Source organism: Trichosurus vulpecula, chromosome 1 (assembly GCF_011100635.1).
Source record: "Trichosurus vulpecula isolate mTriVul1 chromosome 1, mTriVul1.pri, whole genome shotgun sequence".
Lineage (NCBI taxonomy): Eukaryota > Metazoa > Chordata > Mammalia > Diprotodontia > Phalangeridae > Trichosurus > Trichosurus vulpecula.
Window position 1 is genome coordinate 432,172,527 of NC_050573.1, and position 21,967 is coordinate 432,194,493.

A 21,967-nucleotide genomic window follows, 5' to 3' on the forward strand; every position below is an offset into this window, starting at 1 on the left:
CCTTTTGAAATTGTAAATTCATTTAATACATTTAAATTAGATCTAAAAAGAAAAAATATTTATACTTTTCAGGAACATGGGATATAGTTTTTACAAAAAGCTAGTTATTTCACCCTAATTCTTACTAATCAACCATGTCAAATATAGTCTTGATGAAACATTCTTGACTGAAGTCAGGGCAGTTCTACACATTCAGAGCTCTTTGCTTTTCTAATGAGATTAACAGATCCCTTATCAGCTTTGCCAGGAAGGATTATACAACCTAAATAGTTTACTTGGAGGGAATATGCATTTCAGAAAGAAAAAGTTGTTTGGTTTCAGAATAACTGATAACCCAAAAGACCAAGAGGTAATGCTACATGGAGCCTTTTTTACATCCTGGAGGAAAGCGTGCATGACAAGTAACTTTGGACCACTAATTTTTTAGTTTTCATACAATATATTTTTGCTTATTGAAGCATAAAGAAATCCATTTTAATATTGGTGACATTTTCCTCCCAGAATGAGATATTAAATTAATTTTAAAATTCTTAATTGAATTTTGAACCAAAATTGTTTGTGTTTGTGTTTTCTTTTATTAGACTTCAGAAACTACTCCAATAAAAAGCAAAGCAGAAGACAGAGAAAAGTATATAATGGGAAATTGTGTACAAAAGATCAGTGAGCCTGAAGGTGAGAACAGTGCTGGAAGTCCACAAATGATCCCCCAGGGTAAAACTTCTGAGAACACAAAGAAAATTGTCAACCAAGAGGACTTACTTGAGGTATGACACTGTCTGTGTTCACTTTTCTGCGGTAATGATAAGGGGAGTCCCTTTAGTGTCATATTGCATTTGTTGCCCTTAAGCACAGAAGTATTAATATTATAGAACCAACAGTATATGAGAATTAACATGACTGCTAATGTATCATTGTATTGCTTTAAACTTAGTAGTTTTGAACTCAGATTTTATTCTTGTACTTGAAAATACAGAAGATAAGCAATTTGACAGAAGTTTAATCATCTAACTTTCTAAAATACTGGACAACCAGTATAGTTTTTATTTCACCTATTTCAACTGAAAGCAAGGAAAAATAATATCAGTATGATGCAACATATTTCGCAATTAAGTGCCCTTTCTTGCAATCACCAAAATATGAAGTTCATTTTTTTAAAAATATTTCCGCAGTTTATTTAAAAGGGAGTTTTTCCTGAAAGACGAACATAAGTCATTATGCTTTTTTCCATTTTGGAGTCTTTAAGCATATTTTTGTTTACAATAATGCTGGGGACTTACAAGTATACCTTTGTTCCTGTGAATCTGGGAGTTTCAGAGTGCTTTCAGAAACTTTTCATTTATCTTTATAGTACCTGTGAGATTAGGGAGAGGGAAGGTGGAGAGAGAAAGGAGACTTTCAATTTAATTGGTATGAGGACTTCGAGTGTAGATGTCTCCACAAATGCTGACTGACCTCCTTTCTGTAATTTGCAGTCTTTAAAGTTGCCCTGAACTGAGAAATTACATGTCTTGCCTCTGGTCACACAATTAGTCTCTGTCTGAAACTAGAATTGAACCCAGGACTTTCTGATTCTCTGCTAATTTGTGAGATAGGAAGTGATATTTATAGATCTCTGTTAAAATGGTCTTTATTACATGAATTTTGTCTGTGTGTTATGTCAGATCCCATCCCTTCAAATTTAAGCATATAGTAAACCTGTAACACCACTTCATTTAAGTACATTCCAGTTTTGTCCCCTAATTATTACAAATGAGCTCCATGAGATTATTCTCAGTGACTACTTCAGTGCTTTTTTTTTTTATTTAAGAGGATCTTAATAGAATGCATGATGAATGGAGCATTGCTATTGTATAGAGGGGATGGTGTGTTTCTAGTCTCATCTGATCTGCTGGGGCTTCAGTTCTAGAGCCATAGGAGGGTGTGGGATGAAACTATACTTTGTCTTCCCTTTCTATTCTCTGACTTGTGCTAGGATACTAGAGCTTCCCTAATCTCAAGGGAGTTTCCTCTTTGTATCCCACTGCCCAACTCAAGCTAGACCTAGGGATCTGTCACCTAGTAGTGCAAAAAACAGAGGAGAGGAGTTGGCTTCGAAATAGATTGCATTGTGCCCGAAGAAGAAATACTGATTTATATCTCCATTTGTAAGGCTGGTCTTAGGTATCATCAGTTTCCCATGGTATGTGCTTTAAGAAATACTGGAAGTCTTTCATGCTTGCTGGGGTGGGGTATCCTCCCCCAAAAAATTTAAATAAAAATCCACCATTAGAAGTTTTATCTTTATATTTAGGCTTTACATATAGTCAGTAAACATTTATTAAGCACGTGCTGTGTGCCAGACACTATGCTAAGCATTGGGGGTACAAATAAACTAGTGTGTGTGTGTGTGTGTATGCACATGCATGCGTGTGTATGCACGCGCGCTTGTTCACATACACGCATGGAAGGAGAAAGGGGGGGGGGACACACCAATAAAATCTTAGGAGGAAGGTCACTAACAATTAGGGGGACCAGCAGGGCCTTTTGCAGAAAGACTGAGAGTAGCCCATAAACATTCAGTTTTCTCCCCTTTCTGGTTAGCCCTGCATTCGCCTCAGTATCAGCCTCTAGCCATACAGTACTAGATAAAGAGTTTACACTTCTCCAACAAAGGAAACCAACTTTGGGCCTGACAGAAAGGCAACCTGCTGACATTCTAATGAGTCCCACTTTTACTTCAGGCATCTAGGAGGCAGCAAACTCTAATGGAAATTGGACATTGGAGTCAGAGGATGTGGGTTCAAATCCTGGTTTCTTTCCTCATAGAATCAGTCTTTGTGCATTAGGTAGAAGAAAAAGATTTTTTATTTTATTACGGGTTTTGGTAGAGCATCCAAATATTGAATTGGACAGGAGTTTATTAGATGATTAGGGATATTTAGATTCAAACTAAAACATCACCAAAAATGAGAAGTTGGAGCACCTCTGGATAGAGTTTAGCAACAAAAAAACTCAAATTATTGGTAAATTTCATGATGCTGTATAGATGCTCAAGTATTAATAGTAACATAATAGACAAGGGGCACCTGAAGAGTTGTGCCCTAATCAGAAATATCTCACTGACACATTCTTCCGATTAAAGATTCATTTGGGCTAATAATAAGCCTTTAAGATATATGTTATAGACTCTGTAATGTGAACAGTTTTAATCAGCTAATTAGAATCCATAACATGTAGCTTTGATTATCCATACAAGAGTAAGGAAAAGGGTAATTTTGGAGTTTGAGGAAAGGCAGGTCTATAGAGGGACCTTTAGGTAGCATAAATAACCTGAAAGAGCATTGAGCAAAGTGGAGAGGGAGGGCTAGAAAAAAAATAGGAAAGTCAGGTATAGAAGAAGTAAGAAAGCACTAAAGATAGATTTCAGTGACCACCTAATTTGGCTTAGGACCTGTTGTCACCAGCTGTTTAGTATACAATGAGAAGTAGCCAGCCTTTTGCCATGTGTGCTAAAGATGCTTGTAGTTGTATCATATATCCCAAAAACTCAAATCATGTCATAGGCATTCTATCTCTCTATTTTGGTAGTTCTTTTACCTTGATAACCATACATTTAATTTGAAAAGTTCTTAAGAAACTCAAGTAGAAGTTTAATTAGATATTTTTCCTTTTTAAAACAGGAGTCTGAAGAACTTTCTTCTGATGAAGAGATGAAAATGGCAGAGATGCGACCGCCATTAATTGAAACTTCCATCAATCAGCCCAAAGTGGTGGCACTTAGCAATAACAAAAAAGGTTAGATGTTGAAACAAAATACCAACAGTAAATGATTGAGGTTATGTACCATTGGGATTTTATGAGTATAATGTATTTTAAAGTAATGGCATTACTTTAAAAACTTGATTTAGCTAGGATTTGCTTCTCTAAAAGTTTTGATTCTTTGCCTTCCTCACTTTAAAGAAAGGTTATGTCAGTTCATTTCCAGGAAATTTATTTAATTTTATTAAGTTTTTCTTAACTTCCTATCCTTTCTCTTATATGATTCATTAGATATGTAAAGAAGAAAATTTTATAAAATGATGTCTAGTAATTCTCCTTGTATCAATTTTGCAAGTTAATGTTGTAACTAATAACAATGTCATATCCTCTTAAAAATATATTTGAAAGACCTATAATTTAGTCAGTATTAAGAAACTCCAAAAATAATGTCTTAGTTAATGATACCTAGAGAGGTGTCTGTGGCACATAGGGAGTTTTAGTGACTTGACCTAGGATCACTAGCTAGAAAACGATGGTGTATATAGCTAGAAAGTATCCTATTTTACTAGGTTACTTACCAGGAGTAAGTCATCTTGACTTAAACTTCAAATTATATTAAAAGAAAAATTACTTCAAATATTGCGAACCCATACCTGATAGACATTTTTCAGTAAGTTTTTTTTTTCTTTTTCTTCCCAGATAGTTGAGAGTTTACTCTTTTAAATACCAAGGCTTTTATTTTTAACCATTTTACATGGGAACTTTTATAAAAGCTATTTATATGCAATTCCCCAGCACATTAAATTGTTTATAATTTAACCCTAACTAGATAAATTGAGAGTAATTATTTTGAATATCAGTTGAGCTCTTTAGTACAGTTATTATCTTAGGAGGTTTAACACTTTGGCTTGAAGTCTTGGTTTCAGTTCAGATCCTTGCACATATTTGGCCTATTGCCAGTTCTTACCTTTACTACTTCTGCAACATCCCTTATCTATGGTCCTTTTCCTCCACGTACAGCTGCCATATGAGGTTATGCCCTCCTCACCCCTCACTCATAGCTGAGTTAGCAAATATAAGCATCTATCTGGATGAAAGCTAACAGACCAGATAAAAGGGAAGTGAAATAGCCAATATATTGAGAATATGTACTCCATTGTGGAAATCCATGAACCAGAGAGGGGGAACATGGTTGAGATTATTTGAGGGAGGAAGAAGAGTAATACTGTGACCTACAGATTGCATAGTAAGAAGGATTATAAGTTTATAAACAAGATTATAAAGCACACAAAGAGTCCTTATGTAATTTAATTATAGGCCTAAACTATTTAAAGGTGGAATGAGGCCATATGATAGTAGACGTAAAAATATCCATGATAATATTTGACAACAGATTTGGATGTGTAGGGATGAAATTGAGTGAGGAGTTGAGCCTGATACTAAAGTTGTGAACCTGGGTGACTCAGAGGATGGTATTGTGCATATTTGTTTGCGAGCTCAGTGGTATTAAAGTCCATTTTATCTCCTTTAGTTAAGCTCTCTATTTCACAGTATTCATTATCATAGGCTTCATAAGTTGTATGATAGCATAGGCCATGAGTGCCCCAGTCCCCAGTATTGTATCATGTGACTTGTACTGATCATTCCCATTGTTATTTCCAACTGCCTTACTTCATACTCTCTATATTAGTTGTATGTTAAAAGTTTTCTTTCTCCCCCAATATGATTTATAAGCAGAATTAGAAAAAATGTGTAATAGATGTCATAATATATTTCGTGACATTTTGGAAATGTACCATACAATAGCTTTATTATTTGATTAGTAACAATTGGAATGTTTTCTTTAACAAGTAAGTATGGTCAATGACTTATTATTTCTTTATCTTTGTATGAATAAGATATAATAGTTTTTAAGGTTTCCTTTTATAAAGTACTTGCCCTTATCTATGAAGATTTTTTTCCCCACAAATTAGAGAAACATGAATTTAATTGTATTTTTCTGTAAAATGCACTGCCTAAAATCACATGGTGGTATGTTGTACTGATGTTATAAATTTTTCTTCCAGATGATAAGGATACTGATTCTTTATCAGATGAAGCCACACACAACAGCAACCAAAATAACAGCAATTGCTCCTCTCCGTCTCGAATGTCAGATTCAGTTTCTCTTAATACTGATAGTAGCCAAGACATTTCATTGTGCTCTCCATTGAAAGAAACACATATTGCTGTTATTTCCAAAATAAGGTCTGTGGACGTCTTTAGAATAAAATGGCTTATATGTCATAAGGTGGTAAATAAAAATAATGCTCAAAAATTAAGGCCCACTACTGTTAAATGCTATAAAGTTTTTCAAACAATTACTTGTATGATTTCTTTATTTTATCGTAACTGTACTTATAAGTTTTTAGTCTTTAGTGCCTTCTAAATGACTAAAAACTAAAAACAGATTTTTGGTATATGTTCCTCTTAAACTAGGTATAGATAGCCAAAATGGAACAGACAGTTAAATAGTTAGCTAGTGCATCTGCCTGGTGTGCTATTAATAGCCAGTCTGGCAAATCCTGACAGAAATTTTTTTTTAATTTTCGAATTTAAAAAAATTTGGGGGAAGGGGAAGTATCATGGACTATTAATTCAAGCTCATGTCACGATTGGCCATCATTACTTGTTGAGCTTCGTAATCAGTATGATTAAGGGGAAGAATTTGTTAGTCAAACTCCTCCTTTAAAGATTGATTATTATGTGATCAATAATTCCTTTATGTTGGTGTTTATTAAATGTGACCTTTTAAAAACAAACTAAAGCATAGAGGAAATTCGTAATTTTGACCTAGTAACAGTTAATAATGATAATAATTTTAAGGCCGCATTAATTAATGTGCCAGTTAAACACTCTGAAGCAAGGGAGAAATAGCTGTTTAATTTAAACACCAAAGTCTAATAACTATTGAACTAAAAGTTTATATCAAGTTAATATTATGCAGTATTTTACTACTAAATTATATTCTTATTTTTTCAGGCATTCTGAAGGAAAACTATTTTGAATCCTTTGATTTGAATAGTTTTAAAAGAGACATAAGCAGTTAATGAAAATAAAGATGTGATATTTTTCCATCCTTAGGAATAGAGAGCCCCCAAAACAGCCCCTTTTGTAGCTAGGCCACAGGTTAAAAACCTTATCTAGGGAGAAGCATATCTGTATACATTTCACATATTGACTCTTGTCCTGTACTATTATTTAAGCAGAGGTAGAAATTGTTCATTTTGTTTGCCACAAAATAGGGATTTTGATTCAGCAACAGTGTAACTGACCTATGAATTTTTCTGTTAAGTTAACTGTTTGACATGCAAATGTTTATACTCTTCTATGAATCATGTTATTCGTATAGTGAAGTAAGAGAGCTCACTACTATATTTCTGTGGTGCTAGTTCCCTGGTGGCTTATCACTAAAGAATATTTGTTTTATTCCGTGCTGCCAAAGGGGAAGATAAGCTACCAAAGGATGTTTTGAAGATCAATAATTTAAATATTCATGTTAAGACTGTACAGGTATTTTATTTGTTTCATTATGTAAGTATATATCTTGTATAATTTTGGAACAACATTTGTGGGCAGTTAAGTACAGCATAGTAATATGGAATTAAAAGACTTAAGTTCCCTTCTATTCCTTATTATAGGTGTTTAGAAAATTATCTAGGCTATTAATTGCTAATTTCATCATCCGCATATTGGCATAATTAAAAACTATTTGACATGAATAATTTGAGGATCCAGCAATTTTCCATGATGTTTTTCCTCTTTAATATCATAAAAGTATCAGATAGCAGTCTCTTAACCTCATGAAGGCATTTGCCCCTTTTCTCTCCCTATTTTAAACTGTCTCATTTTATAGTATTTCTTGGCTTTAGTACATTCATGAATGCAGTAAAAACAGAAGAAATTAAGTCCTTTTTGTTTCTTATGTGACAAAAGCTTATTGATAATATCTCTTAGATTTATACTGTTGCTTTAATCTGACTCTATAGTTTTGATTTTTAAAAACTAAAGACAGATTACTAGATCTTAATTGCCATCATTTTATAAAAACTGTTTTGTCATTTCAAAACATTGTTCTTTGTTTTAGGCAAGAAGATGAAAACTTTAATAACCTTTTGCAAAATGGTAGTGATTTAAGCAACTCAACAGAAGAAAAATGCAAAGTCCATGAGAAAAAAATTTTCAATTTGACTGAATATGATTTGAACATTGAAGAAAGATTGGCTCTATTAGAGAAGGATGTTGATTTAAAAACCACTACTGAAGATTCTCAAAAGTTAGACCAAATCAACAGTAATCTTAATAAACTCACAATTAATAATACATTTCAGTCAGATACAATGGAAAGATCAAAGATAACGCAAGAACTAGGATCAGGGAAAGGCCTTTTAATTAATAATGCTAAAGAGGAAACTGAGCACTTGGAAAATGGAAATAAATATCCAAATTTAGATACTATAAATAAGCTTAATGGACATTCTGTAGACCTTGCAGAGTCTCCTCAGAGGACTGAACAGCTAAAGGACCCTGCCATCGATTCTGAGCCTTCTGTGGATATATGTGTTTCCAAAAGTAGTGAAGATTTGTCCCCCCAACGAAGTGGACCAGTAGGAGCTGTTATAAAATCTCATAGCATAACAAATATGGAGACTGGAGGACTGAAAATATATGAAATTTTGAGTGATAATGGCCCACAGCAGCCAAACTCAGCAGTAAAAGCAGTGTCATCCAGCATTGATGGAAAAAACATAGTCCGGAGTAAGTCAGCTACGCTTCTCTATGATCAGCCTTTGCAAGTGTTTGCTGGCTCCTCCTCATCTTCTGACTTAATGTCGTGTACAAAAGCCATATACAAGTTTGATTCAAATCACAACCCAGAAGATGTTAATGTAGGAAGGAGTTCTGGAACATCTGGTACACAGTTTGCACCTCACATGTATGGTCCCCCACAATATAACGTCCAGTACAGTAGCAATGCTGCAGGCAAAGATACTTTGTGGCACTCCAAACAGAATGCCCAAGTTGATCAAGGCAGTTTACCTCCTCCACGTCTTCTTAGATCAGAAAGCACAGAAAACCCTAATTATGCTAAACATTCTGCAAATATGAATTTCTCTAACCATAACAATGTTCGAGCTAATGCTTCATACAACTTACATCAAAGAATGGGACCAGCAAGGCACATGGAGATGTGGGCAGTCCCACCAAGTGACAGACTTGTTCCTGGAGCAGGCCGAAATACGCTTCAGAGACAAAGTAGCATCTCCTCTACAGCCTCTGTAAATCTTGGTGAGCCAGGTCCCACCAGGAGACCCCAGATTCCTGAGGGAGACTATTTAACATATCGAGAATTGCATTCGGTAGGAAGAGCTCCACTCATGATGTCAGGATCACAGAGACCCCTTTCTGCAAGAGCCTATAGCATAGATGGTCCAAATGTACCTCGGCCTCAGAGTGCTCGACCCTCTGTTAATGAAATACCAGAAAGAACTATGTCAATTAGTGATTTTAATTATTCACGGACTAGTCCTTCAAGAAGACCAAATCCAAGAGTCAGCTCTGAGCATTCTTTGTTAGAACCTCCAGGAAAAAGTAAAGTCCCTCATGATTGGAGAGAACAAGTACTGCGACACATTGAGGCTAAAAAACTAGAAAAGGTAACTTAATTACTCATTTTCTTCATGAACTTATTTTTTGTTTTCTCCTAATCAAAATGATTTTGCACTGCATGCACAGGTGTACATCTGTGTGTTAAGACAAAGTAAAACGGTAGTTAAACTTATTTATTCTGGATTGAGATATAACATTGGGAATTCCTTTTGTGTGTGGATTGACCCCAGAGGTTACTTCCAACTTTCAAATTCTAAGATTCCATCAACTCTGATTCATTTGACCATTAAGGCACATTCATGTGGGTTACATCTGTTAAGGTAGGTTCAGAACAGATTTTCCTTCCTAGTCCTTTCATCCCTCATTTTTCTTAGCACATGCTAATGGGTCAGGGAGTTATGAATTTTCTGTTTTGCATTAACATTTGCCTACTGTTTTCCATCAAAATGAATATAAAGGGGAGTTGATCAATATATTACATTATAAGATGATGTAGGATTTTAATGCTGAAAGTCAAAAATACCAGTTAACAAAACAAAAAAATTATCACAAATGCAAATAGCTTTTATAATTATTTTCATGTTGCCTCTTTCATGTTATACAAACTAACCCTCTTGCTGACACCTCTGTGGTTTTGTGCCTATTAAAAACTTGTAGGGACTTCAATTCATTAGACCGTAATCCTAGCTTATTTTATTTCACCTAACTTTATGGCCAGTGGGATGTTTGTGGACACTATATCTATGAATTTATGAGTTCAATCTTTAAAAGACATTCACTTCCTAGAAAACAACCGTAGAAATGCAACTCTGCTGTGCTGCCATCAAGTGGAGAGAATGTGTCATTTACAAAATCCAAAGTGCAAGATGTCAAATACTTTGCCTGTAGTTGATTCAAATACCTACTGATTTAAAACTGTTTATTTTCTATAGCTAACCCATCTAAAATAAAACTGTAAAAGCAGCTGAATGCCTAAGTAACCTTAAACAATCATGCTTAAAATTATATTTTAGCTAAATTTTATGAAAACCTGTAGTATAACTGAATATTTTCTTCACTAACCCTTAGTTTTTCTTTACCAGCTTAAGTCTTATCTTAAAAACAGAGATTTGTCATCAGGAAGGCCTTAGCTTTGGAGTTAGCTCAGTTTCAAAGCATCTTTGATCTTTCAACATGAGCCAGTTTCTTTCTCTTAGTGAAAAGTGGTAAATACACATTTTGCAGGTTATTTGAGTTAGGACAGGGATGTCCTTAAAGCTTTTCAGACTCCATGGAAACCTTGGTTCTTTTCCCTACTCTGAAAAAAGAGAGAAATAGGGATTTTCTGCTAATAAAAGTATTAAAACCTTTTTATAGGCTTTTCCTCATTCAAAACTATTATTACAATTTCAATAGAACAATCCAACTGCACCCTCCTTCTTTCCATCTTTGACCAGAGTACTTCCAATAAAGGTGGGTTTCATCAAGACAGGGACTTCTTTAGGTGATGGAGTTAGGAAATTGAAGTAGTAAGAGAAGAGATCTTGAGTAGCCACTGCAGAATGAGATAAGGACTCTATAAGATGAAGCAATGATGGTCCAATTAGGGTTGAAAGCAAGACATTTGTATTCATCCTGGTTAGCATGTTACCTTTACTTCCTCCAGCACTGCCCAGGCACTTGGGAGTAGCAGTGCAAGTTGGGTAGGATTAGGTAGGGTCAACCATTAACAGAATGGAAGTAGTAGAAAGTTGAGGGGGGGAGAGGGCTTTGTGGAAGTGGTTCATCACTAAGTCAAAACAGAGTATTACAGTTGAAAAATGAAACCACAACAGCAATGATCCTGTCTCAGAGGAGAGAGCACAGCCTGTTCTTTGCATAGCATCTGCCACAGTTAGTGCCCCCAGTTTAACAAACATCTATTAATTGCACAATTACAATCATTTAATTATTCAGAGTTGAAATAAAGGATAATACCTGCCTAGTAGTATAGATGAGACATATGCATTTATTACTGTTAAACAGATTATACTGTGTTAAAGAGCATAGGAGGGATCCAGGCATAGTGAGAACATCAAGGAGAGAGAAATCATTTTGGGGAAACAGGGAAGGTTTCATGGAAGAGATGGCTTCCAAGCTAGGTATTGTTAGAAAGGAAGAATTTCAAGAGGAAAAATATGCAAAGAATGAGCAATGGCTTAAACACAGGCACAGGGTCAAGATGGGGCAGGGTGAGATCAAGGGAATAGCATGCAGTCAAGTTTGGCTGGGATGTAGAGTATGGAAAGATAGTTTGGAGCCAATTTTTTTTTTGGAAGGTGTGAAGGATGAGTGGCCCTTGTCAAGTGAAGAGTTTGTGATTCTTTTTGATTAAAAAAAAATAAACAACTATTGAAGGTTTTTGAAAAGAGAAGGGATGTAGTGAGACCTGCACATTAGAAAAATTACGCTGTCAGTTGTATGTAGAGTACATTGGAAAGACTGAAAAACCAGAGGGAAGGAGATCAGCTAAGAGGCTTATTACAGTACTTCAGGTAAGAAGTAATGAGGACCTGAACTAGAGTGACAGCAATGGGAAGTAAAAAGAAGAGGAGGAAAGGGAAGGAAGGACAGGAAGAAGTAAAAGATATTGTAAAGATAAAAATTATGAGACTTAGCAACAAAATGGATATGGAGGTTGAGGGAAAAGAGTCAATTGTCCATGAAAAAGTCAGATTACGAGATCAGTAGAGTTAAGGAGGCAAAATGATTTTAGTTTTCTGTATGTTGAGTTTGAGGTGACAGTAAGATATCCAACAAAGAGCTGGAGATATAGATTTGGTAATCATCTTAATAGATGTGATCATTAAAGCTATGATTGAATTGGTTTCTAAATGTAAGAGTTTAAAGAAATCAGAAAGGACAGATTTAGGGGGAGGGATGGGGAGAATGCCCACATTTACAAAACAAGCGGAAGAAAAGTGAGCTAAGAAACACCATGGAATCCTAGAAAGGATAGCTCAAGCAGAGGGAGTGTTCAGAAGAGAGGTGATCAATGATAGATAAGAAGGAAAGGAGCCAATAGAGAGATTGAAGATGAAGAAAGATGAAAGGGAGGATGACTGAAGGAATACGATCCTAGATGAGACATTAGATTATGGATGGCATCAAGAGCACAGATTAGCTTTGACAAGGAAGAAGACCACTTCACTTGCCTCAATAGGAGAGAAAAAGAAAAAAAATTAGTCATGTAATTTTTTATGTAAAGATCTTTTCAATCAAATAAGAGGAAAACTCATGCTGACAGATTGGTTTACAGATTTGAGTAAAATAAAGAGAGCTTGGAGTAAGTGAGGGATGCACTTGTGAAACTTGTAAGAGATGAAGCTATGAGGAGACAGTTGTGGGGAAAGAATGAATTCTGTAGTTGACCTAGTCAACATGATTTCATGACACGGTCACGATATCGTTGTTGAGAGAGAAGTGAAACCATAACACCATTAATGAACTGGGGGAAAAGGGAGGAATCAAAAGAGCACCAGCAGTCACAATAAAACTGAAGAGTACATGTAGAGGTGGAGTGGGAAAGGAAAAGAGATTATGATCAGAAAGAAAGTTCTGAGTTTGGGATTTTTATAATAGAAGTTTGAGGGAAGTTTAAGGTGTGACCACCCTTGGCAGAGTGAGAATAAAGGTGAAAGTTTTAAGAATTAGGGGGAAGAGACTGTTTGGAAGGAGCAAGGGTTACTAGAATTTAAAAAAAGAAAAAAAATGGGTCATCAAGGCATTTCAGAAATACAGAGGAGAAGACAAAATGAAGGTAAGTCAAAAACCCAGCTAAGCAGAACAGCTTTGAAAATAACTTATTAAGTGTATTATATCCTTTCAGATTACCCTCATATATTCTCCATATATCTTGTACGTACCTAAATATTTACATATTGTCTCCCCCTTTAGAATGTTAATTGAGTACTATGAGATAAACAAAAGAAATATAGTACCAGGTTTTCAACCTCAAATTCTCTTCCTATCTTGTTCAGAAGACAAGATTTATACATATCAAAAAATTCAGAAGAGTACCTAAATCCTTTGAAGATCTGTGATTTTTTTCAGCTTGGTTGTATCATTGATATTGATCATAATTCCTTATTTAACCTAATTGCTGATATTTCAAGAATGTTATGGCAGGACAGTGTGACAGACCTCTTTGCACTTAACTAGGCCAATGTTTAGACAACAAACATAGAATTCACCACCAGATATGTATCTGAAGGATTTCTAGTTTAGTAGGATTTGCCAGAGTATACACCGTGCTATAATGTTGTTGAGTTGTTTCAGTCATATCCAACTCTCCATGACACCATTTGGAGTTTTAGTGACAAAGATACTAGAATAATTTGCCATTTCCTTCTCCAGCTCATTTTACAGATGAGGAAACTGAGGCAAACAGTAGAGTGACTTGCCTAGGGTCACACAGCTAGTAAGTGTCTGAGGCCAGATTTGAACCCAGATCTTCCGAACGCCAGGCCTAGAGCTCTATCCATTCCACCACCTAGCTGCTCCTGTTATAACTGTGCTATTACAGCCTTCAGGAATTAAAGATCACTTTCATTTCACAGTGAAGCATCAAAAGAGAACTATAGAGGAAGTAGAGAAATAGTACAATACAGACAGTTGTCATAAATGACATTTTATGTCATTCCTGTGTATTCTATTGTGCTGCTGCTGCTAACTTGTGAGACGGTGGGGTTCTGTAGCCATGAGCCTAAAAGGTATATGGCCACCCACACCCAGCATTAGAAGGCCACTGCCTTCCCTCCAGCATGGGTAACATCAGTAACCTGGGAGTGTGATAGAGGGAGCAGGGGAAATAACCTCTAAGTTCCTTATATAGCCTTCCTTCCAGGGAACATTGTGAAAGCTCAAAACTCACGACATTTGTGTACTGATTTTATCTATAAATAATTGGCAGCTTCTTGAGCAGTGTTTTTAAATGAGTTTTATATATTTTAATGTGGTGAACATAATTTTATGGTAATTAGGACTTTTTTGTTGTGTTCTCTTTTGGAATACTAAGGCAGTCAAGCACCTTTGAGTCTTGCCTTTGTTTGTATAGGGCAGGTAAAGTAGGACCTTTTGTTGCCTTTGTTTTGAAGTGCTCAGCACTAAGGAATCTTAGATTGAATAGGGAGTCTTTGATGACCTGCTTACAGCAAGGGAAGGCTAGTTCTCATGGGTTTGAGTCGAATGGTTGTGATGCCTTTTGACCCTGAAGAAGTGTGTGTGTGTGTGTGTGTGTGTGTGTGTGTGTGTGTGTGTGTGTGTGTGTGTATACATATATATATATATACATATATATATATATACTCAGAGGTTAGCATTTTGCCTTTGGGGGTACACTCATTGAAAGAGTGTTGGTGAGGAGACTCTGGGTAGCTGTTGAAAGCCGTCCCTCCCCCCCGGATGTTGGTGCATCTCTCTCTAGTAACTATGTATTGCTCTGGACGGATAGAAGCCTATATACTGATTTGTGTTTGTTCTGTTTATATGTTGTGTGCTTGTAATTTCTTTCTGAAGTTCAGGGTGCTGGTTTTTTCCCCTGAACTAAGTGAATGATATATGTATGTTTAATTAAAGTAAGATTGTTAACTCCTTAAAGTTGCTCTCCTTAGAAAAGCAGATCGAAGAACCTGTGCTAGTAGCCCTTCTGTGGGCTGTTGTTGTTGATCTTTCACCCCCACAACAGCTGCTAGCAGCATTGTTGTTACACATAACAATCGCATATTTGTTTTGTTTTTTGGAGGGAGGAAGGCAGGGCAATTGGGGTTAAGTGACTTGCCCAAGGTCATAGAGCTAGTAAGTGTGTCAGATGTCTGAGGCCAGATTTGAACTGAGGTCCTCCTGACTCCAGGGCCGGTGTTCTACTCACAGTGCCAACTAGCTGCCCCCAATCCTGTTACTCTGTATGGGCAGTGTTTTTCTGCCTTTTTTTTTTATTCCAGTGACCTGTTTATGAAGTTTTAAAATTTATCATAGACTACACAGAGGGCACAAGATCAGTTAGTAAGCATTTATTAAGTGCTTAATATATGCATGGCACAGTGGCTTTAATCGCTCAAGAAACTCATTGTAATGAGAAAGGCAACAGACACCATGTATAGCTATAGAATGAATATAAGGTTTGGGGAAGGAGCACTGTTGCTATAAGGGGACCATTAAAGGCTTCTTGTCTTGTGTCTTGAAGGAAAGCAGGGATTTGAAGAGGCAGAGGTGAAGAGAGAAGGCATTCAAGCATGAGGAACATGACTTTCAGCAGCACAGAGGTGGAGGATGTTGCATTGTTTGAGACTAGAAGGGTAGAATCAGGCCAGATTGTTAAGTGATTTTAAATGCCAAACAGTCCAGTTCTTATTTGAGGGATTGTTTAACATGATCAGACCTTTGTTTTAGGAAAATCACTTTGGTAGCTGTGTGGGAAATGGATTAGAATGGGGAGAGACCTGAAGCAAAGAGACTAAAACTGAGGCTATTTCAAGTGTCCGGAAAAGATGTGATTAGAATTGTCCTCACACCCTTCTGATAAATATTGATGATTTGGAAGTAGGATGTAGAAACTTGGAGAGAAGAGAAGACTGAATGTGCACACTGTAGACTACAAGGGAGAGAGTTTTGTCTTCCTACTGCCTTCCTAGCTTGTGAAAGCTGGCAATGCATATGAATTTCAAGGGGTCACTTAGCCTCAATAATCAATGTTAATATTAGTTCTCTTAATACATGCCAGAACTCCCTTTCTTCTTCATGACTGCTAGAAAGTAAAGGATCACTCATAAATTCAACATACTGTGATCTGGCTCCTTGCTTCAGGAAGAATATTCAAGTACTGTAATCTCTCCACTTCTGTTCTTTTAAATTTTGTCTTTTGGAGTGGATTTAATTGTAACTTGTGAAGAGAGGACCCTGTTGTGTACATACACACACACACCTATTTTTCAACTCCTATGATATACTACATTATACACTATTATATTTTATACTCTAAAAGACCTTATAGTAGTGAAAGTGGTTATCCATATCTATCTATCTTTCTCTCTATCTACACACATACACAGTCTAAAATACTTGATCTGTGTGTGTGTGTGTGTATCTTCCTGAACTGAACTTACCAATTGCAAAAAACTCAACATTTTAAACTGCAGTTTAAAGGATTATGAAAGTATACAAATTTTGTAAAAAGAGTGTCAAGATGTAGTATTTGATTATTTTTTTCTTGCTAATGCTTCTGCTTTTAGACAGTTATAGTTTTAAGGGGAACAACGACCCCAGGGTACAACTTCATAGACTAAGTAACAACATATATCTAGACGATGGTTGTAGACGTTCCACATTGTAGAATAACAATTCTGGGAACTAGTTGTCTGTTTTTTCTGATATGTTTTCTCCTTATTTGACTTTTGATTCAGTGGAGCTTGTGAAGTGTTGTGATCCTTGGTTAGTCACCTTAAATTTATCTCAATTGTTTAACAATAATAGTTAAATTGTGTGAGGTAAATAAAATGTGAAGACTTCATAGGGAAGATAAGTAGAAATATATCTACATCTATACTAAAAAATGTTTAAAAATCAAGAAATAGGGAAGTGGAAAAATTCTGAGGCTGTGAGAGTCTGATGGCTCAGCCTCTGGGAGAGTTTACCCTGAAACTTTTTGTTCTTTCTTCTGGTTCTGGTTTAAAGATTTTCTCAGTAAGAATAGGGTCACTGTGACCTGCTTTCCTTTACTGAAAAAGTACTGCAGAAGAATGGAGAGGGTCTCCCCCTCCCCTTATCCTGTTCTCCTTCTTTAGATTTATAGATGTCACCTCAGTTGTAATCATTAACTAAGGGAATGGGAATTGGAGTTTCTGTACCTCGATTTCCCGGTTCTTTGTCTAGTTTTTCGTGCTCAGATTGTAAGCCCGCCTCCCAGCCAGTGGTGAGAAGGGTCAGAGATGGGCGGGAATTCTCTTGCCTTAGGTATAATTATTGGTGCTTTGCCCCTTGTACTCTGCTTCCTTTGCTGGTTCTGTTCTGTGCTAGCAGAGGATGCCCTATTCTCGAGAATTGAGTAAAATTTATTTCTGTTCCTACCCTGAGATGGCTCCTTATTATAAATTAACTTTTTAATTGGTGAGGGTCTTTCATCCCACACAAAATCATTTTACATTTTTCTCCATATATTTATACTTGTTAATGTTCACTACCTGAGGTAAAATTCAGGGAAAAATTGTAGATAGGTTAATTGCTGCCAAAAATTTCACTACCTCTAAAACTACGCAAATAAACTTTTAACTTTGTCAAAATTTAACATCTATCATTTAGCAAAATTCTTGTTTATCAGTTGGCCTAGGCACTGCTGTTACTTTAAATTTGTACTTGTAAATTGATTCAAAATAATATAAGTCTAAAGGTGAGAATTTATAAGAAGCAAATTTATTGTTTTGTCTCTATTCAGTTTGCATTAATGGCCAATTAAGATCAAGTACTAAAAGTGATAGGAATACAGATACTAAATGTTCAGAGAAGGGAGTGATCACAGGTAGGATAGAGTACTGTATTAGGAGGGCAGAGTTTATAATCTCAAAGAGGATCATAAACATGTCTGAAAGGTTCGGAACCGCCGGATATAAGAAACTCTCAAAGTAGAAGGTAGAAGAATCAAAACATATATTTAGGCTCCACAGTAACCAACCCATGAACCAGCAACCCCATTTTGATATATTGATCAAAAGCTTCCAGGCCCAATAAGTACGCCTTGAAAGAGTAACCAGGTGGCTACAGAGAAGCATGATTGCGTAAAGCAAAATCATGCTTCCCCTTCTATGGTAAAAAGATTACCCACTGGCCTGAAGTCTTTGTTCAGCTTCCTCCTGTAGGTCAGCTCTGCTACTGGCAGCTCCTCGGCTGTGGCTGTGGCTGTGGCTGTGGCTGTGGCTGTGACAGCCTCTGGCTCCAACGGGAGCTGCTTTTAACCATCCAGCTTCTGCGGGGGTGTAAGGTACGCCGGGGAAAGCACAGGTTCTTTCAATCTGCTTAAGCAAGGTGAAGGGGTTGACCGGGAAAGCACAGGTTCTTTCCATCAGCTTAAGCAAGGGAAGCAAGGTGAAGGGGCCGACAAGCTTACTCCAGTCCAACATACAAACAGCATTCAGTTCAGGGGAAAAAGCCAAACTAGTCAAGGGCACTTGTTGACTAAGTGCTAAGGAGCCCATTTTTAGTTGCCAATACAAGTACTTGGAGATAGGTTTATTTCATTCAGGAGATGGAACTTGAACAAAGCCTGTAAGAATAGGTAGAATATGGGGAGATGGAGACAAAAAAGAGAATTCCAGGCCAAGGGAGCACCATATGTACAAAAGTGACAAGCATGGCTGAAGTCAGAGGCTTTTGGGGACTGAGAGGAAGGTTAGGGCATATGCATAGGTTTTTGAAATATTTGTCTGGCAATCAGAAGGAGTTGGATTAGTATATAGAAAGACTGAACTCAGAAATCAGCTAAGAAACAACTGTGTAAACAATAGGTGATACTTAGTTATAGAGATTGAAGGGCAAAGGAAGTGTTCCAAATCTTTCCAACCTATTGGGCTGATACTGGTACACTATAGATATAAACTAAGAAGAGAACAGGAGGACATATAATGAATTGACTGTGGAAATATGTTGTTTAAAGTGATGGATTGAAAATAAAGGATTTGAGTATATGTGCAAGTATAGATGTTAGAATCAGATACCTAGAAATATAAATCAAATACATATAATTAGATGAAGTCTGCATGAAAGTAAGTGTATCAAGAGAAGAGAAAGGGGCTTAGATAAAAGAGAAACTTTACATGTAGCAATTTTTTTAACTTTAAAAAGTTTTTTTCTTATATTAGTTTTTAAAGTTCTGTCCTCAAAATGACATGGAATATGGGCCAGAGATTAATCCATCCCCCCCTTTCTTTGCCAGCTACTTTAAAAAGAAATAATAATTTTGATCAGCAACACATTTGTAGCATATTGGAATATGCTTGATGATGTGCATGTAAAGTTGGCACATTTTATTTCTCAAAAGACCTCTTGCCTGCTATTAAATAGAACTTGGAAAACTTTAGAACATACTTTTGATTGACTGAAAGGTTCTATCACTTAAATATATTATTTAAAAGGTTCAAAAACGTTGTACAATAACATAATAGTACTTTTAATAATACTTTTTTGGTAGCATAACTGCCCTTACAATCCTTCTAAACCACATACCTGTTCTATGGTTGAATGTATTGATCAAAATGATATTTCATGGCTTCAGTGTTATGTTACTGTTAAACTGCTTTATATTTTATCTTTTTGCTTCCTAAAAACAAAAATAGCTATCCGTCCTAGGAGTTTAATGTTATTAGAGTAACAGACAAGTAACTGAGAATAAAATAGAGCTAGTCTTTTATGTAAATATTTTCTTTGATTTGTTTTTCAAAGTCAAATGATAATTTACCCAATTTTTTTCTAAAAACTAAGAGAGGAGTGTCAAGATTAATTTTTCACAGTACTTGAGTTTGATATTAAAATATTCTAGAAGTTGCATAACCACCCCCACTAAATTGAGAAGTTCTTGCATACTAACTTAGTACATTCTTGAAGTGATAGTTATATATATTAAATAGGCCACAAATCTGGCCGTCCTCTCTTTGGTAACCGAGCTCATTACGAACAGCATCTTGACCACCAGTATTCTTTTTTCTTCTAGACAAATCTATGTGAAAGGCCAGTTAAATAAGCAGCTTATTCACTGCCATAATTTTACTTTTTAAAATTTTTTTATTTGTAATTTTTTTTATTTTAAACTTAAACACAAAATAAGAAAAGAAAAAAGAAACAAACTTAAATACCAAAATATAAATAATACAAAATAAAAAAAAATTTAAAATGCATTACCATGTGCACAGCAGAATGTGAAAGAGGATTCAAAATATACAACAATAAATTTCCATTTCAAGAAAGCCTATGTAATAAATACTGCACATTGTATTGAGAGCTGTCCGTCTTTTCTTTGCTTCTTGAAAGTTTTCTTTTGAATACCATAATTTTAATCAGAAAGAAACAGTAAGCAATCATGTACATTATATTAGTATACCTTTAGTTCCCTTCTCACATTGATAAAACCATTTCTGATTGTGAAACGGGTTACTTCATTCCTATAAACCTATTCTTTTCAGATCAACTCTTATCTCTACACTATTCTTGTCCCTTTGAGAAAAAAAATGATTCCCAGATTCTTTAAGTGGTAATAATGTGTGATTTATAAAAGACAAAGCTATTTATCATTATTTTCTTTCATGTAAAAAACTTATGTAGAAGGAAAAATTGTTCCTATTCATCAGATTTCTATTTCTTTTAGCCTTGGTGGTCAAAGCACAGAAAAATCTCATTTTAATCATCGTATAACAGTATGTTTGTCAAAACTTGTTTCCACCTCAAGATATTTTTCTTGGGTAGAAACATTTTTTAAAAAGTAACTGAAGTAAGTAAGAACCAAGTAACTTTCAAAACTATATTGTGTGCCCTGGGGTGGGGAGTATATATTTAAATGTTTATAGCTATAAATACGGCTGGATGAATGTCTTTCAGATGTGGCTTCAGTTTCTGCTTCCTAATACTTATGTATAAGACATGTTGGGAATAAATAAATTATCATTATTAAGTAAATAAGCACTATTTCATGTATTGTCTCCTTTAATGTTCAAATATGTAAATTATTTTATTTACATGTAATTTCTGTGTACTTTGTATGTCTTAATTTGTAATAGGCACCAAAGTTATATGTCACAATGGCATTGACAGTTAACTTATTTGCATGGTATTACTTCTGCATGACATTGAGTATATTTGTGTATAAGTCTGTGTATATAACATGTCCTGTGGTTTTTGCATGCTGCACTAATCTCTGTTAAATCTGTCCCCTCTTTATTCAGAGCATGCTGTCTAGGTCCTTTAATTCCAATTTTGCTGCAGTAAGCAGCTTTCACTATGGCAGCTCTAGGGATCTGCACGGCAGCCAAGGCAGTCTTGCCTTGAGTGTTGCAGACGGAAGAGGTTCTGGTGGGCACATTTTTCGTGTGAGTACCTATAGTAGATCAGTCTTTTCTATACATAGAAGAAAAAGAAGTTTAAAGTGTTCTGTTCATCACTAATAAAGTGACTTTTTCTTCTTTTAGTTAGGAATCCTAATGTCCTACCAGTTATGCTGTTGCTCAGCACTGAACATTCAAGCTTTATTTAAACTCCTTAGCTTTCAATTTCAGTTATAAGAGAGCTATCACTTATCCACACTGGTATATGCAAAGACTAGTAAAATTTCTTTGAAAATTCTTTTTAACTTGGAAATTTTTTTATTTTGGCAGTATTTCTGTCTTCTAATTTTAAAATTTATTTTCATTCCCTGTCTACTTTCCAGGAATATACTTAGCAGTAAAGAAAAACCTGTCTAGAATTTAAGGTAGTAAAAGTATGACCTAGTACCCAGAGTTTTCGAGAATTAATAAGTGAATGTCAAAAAACCTTAGAAGTTTCTAAATATGGTTAAATATGAGACTGGATAAGGTAAATCTTACGT

General features: G+C 35.6%; 1 protein-coding gene across 6 annotated transcripts in view; it reads left to right on the forward strand.

Moving 5' to 3' along the window:
• Window positions 1-21,967, forward strand: part of ERBIN (erbb2 interacting protein) — a 191,029-nt gene that overhangs the window by 152,585 nt on the left and 16,477 nt on the right. For 3 of the 6 annotated variants that reach the window (XM_036762182.1, XM_036762176.1, XM_036762190.1), the window contains 5 exons: window positions 582-764; window positions 3,660-3,774; window positions 5,805-5,985; window positions 7,865-9,434; window positions 21,327-21,470. In XM_036762182.1, coding sequence (XP_036618077.1) covers window positions 582-764; window positions 3,660-3,774; window positions 5,805-5,985; window positions 7,865-9,434; window positions 21,327-21,470 — 2,193 coding nt within the window. The remainder of the gene's footprint in view (window positions 1-581; window positions 765-3,659; window positions 3,775-5,804; window positions 5,986-7,864; window positions 9,435-21,326; window positions 21,471-21,967) is intronic. The other 3 variants (XM_036762195.1, XM_036762196.1, XM_036762197.1) reach the window with 1 other exon arrangement.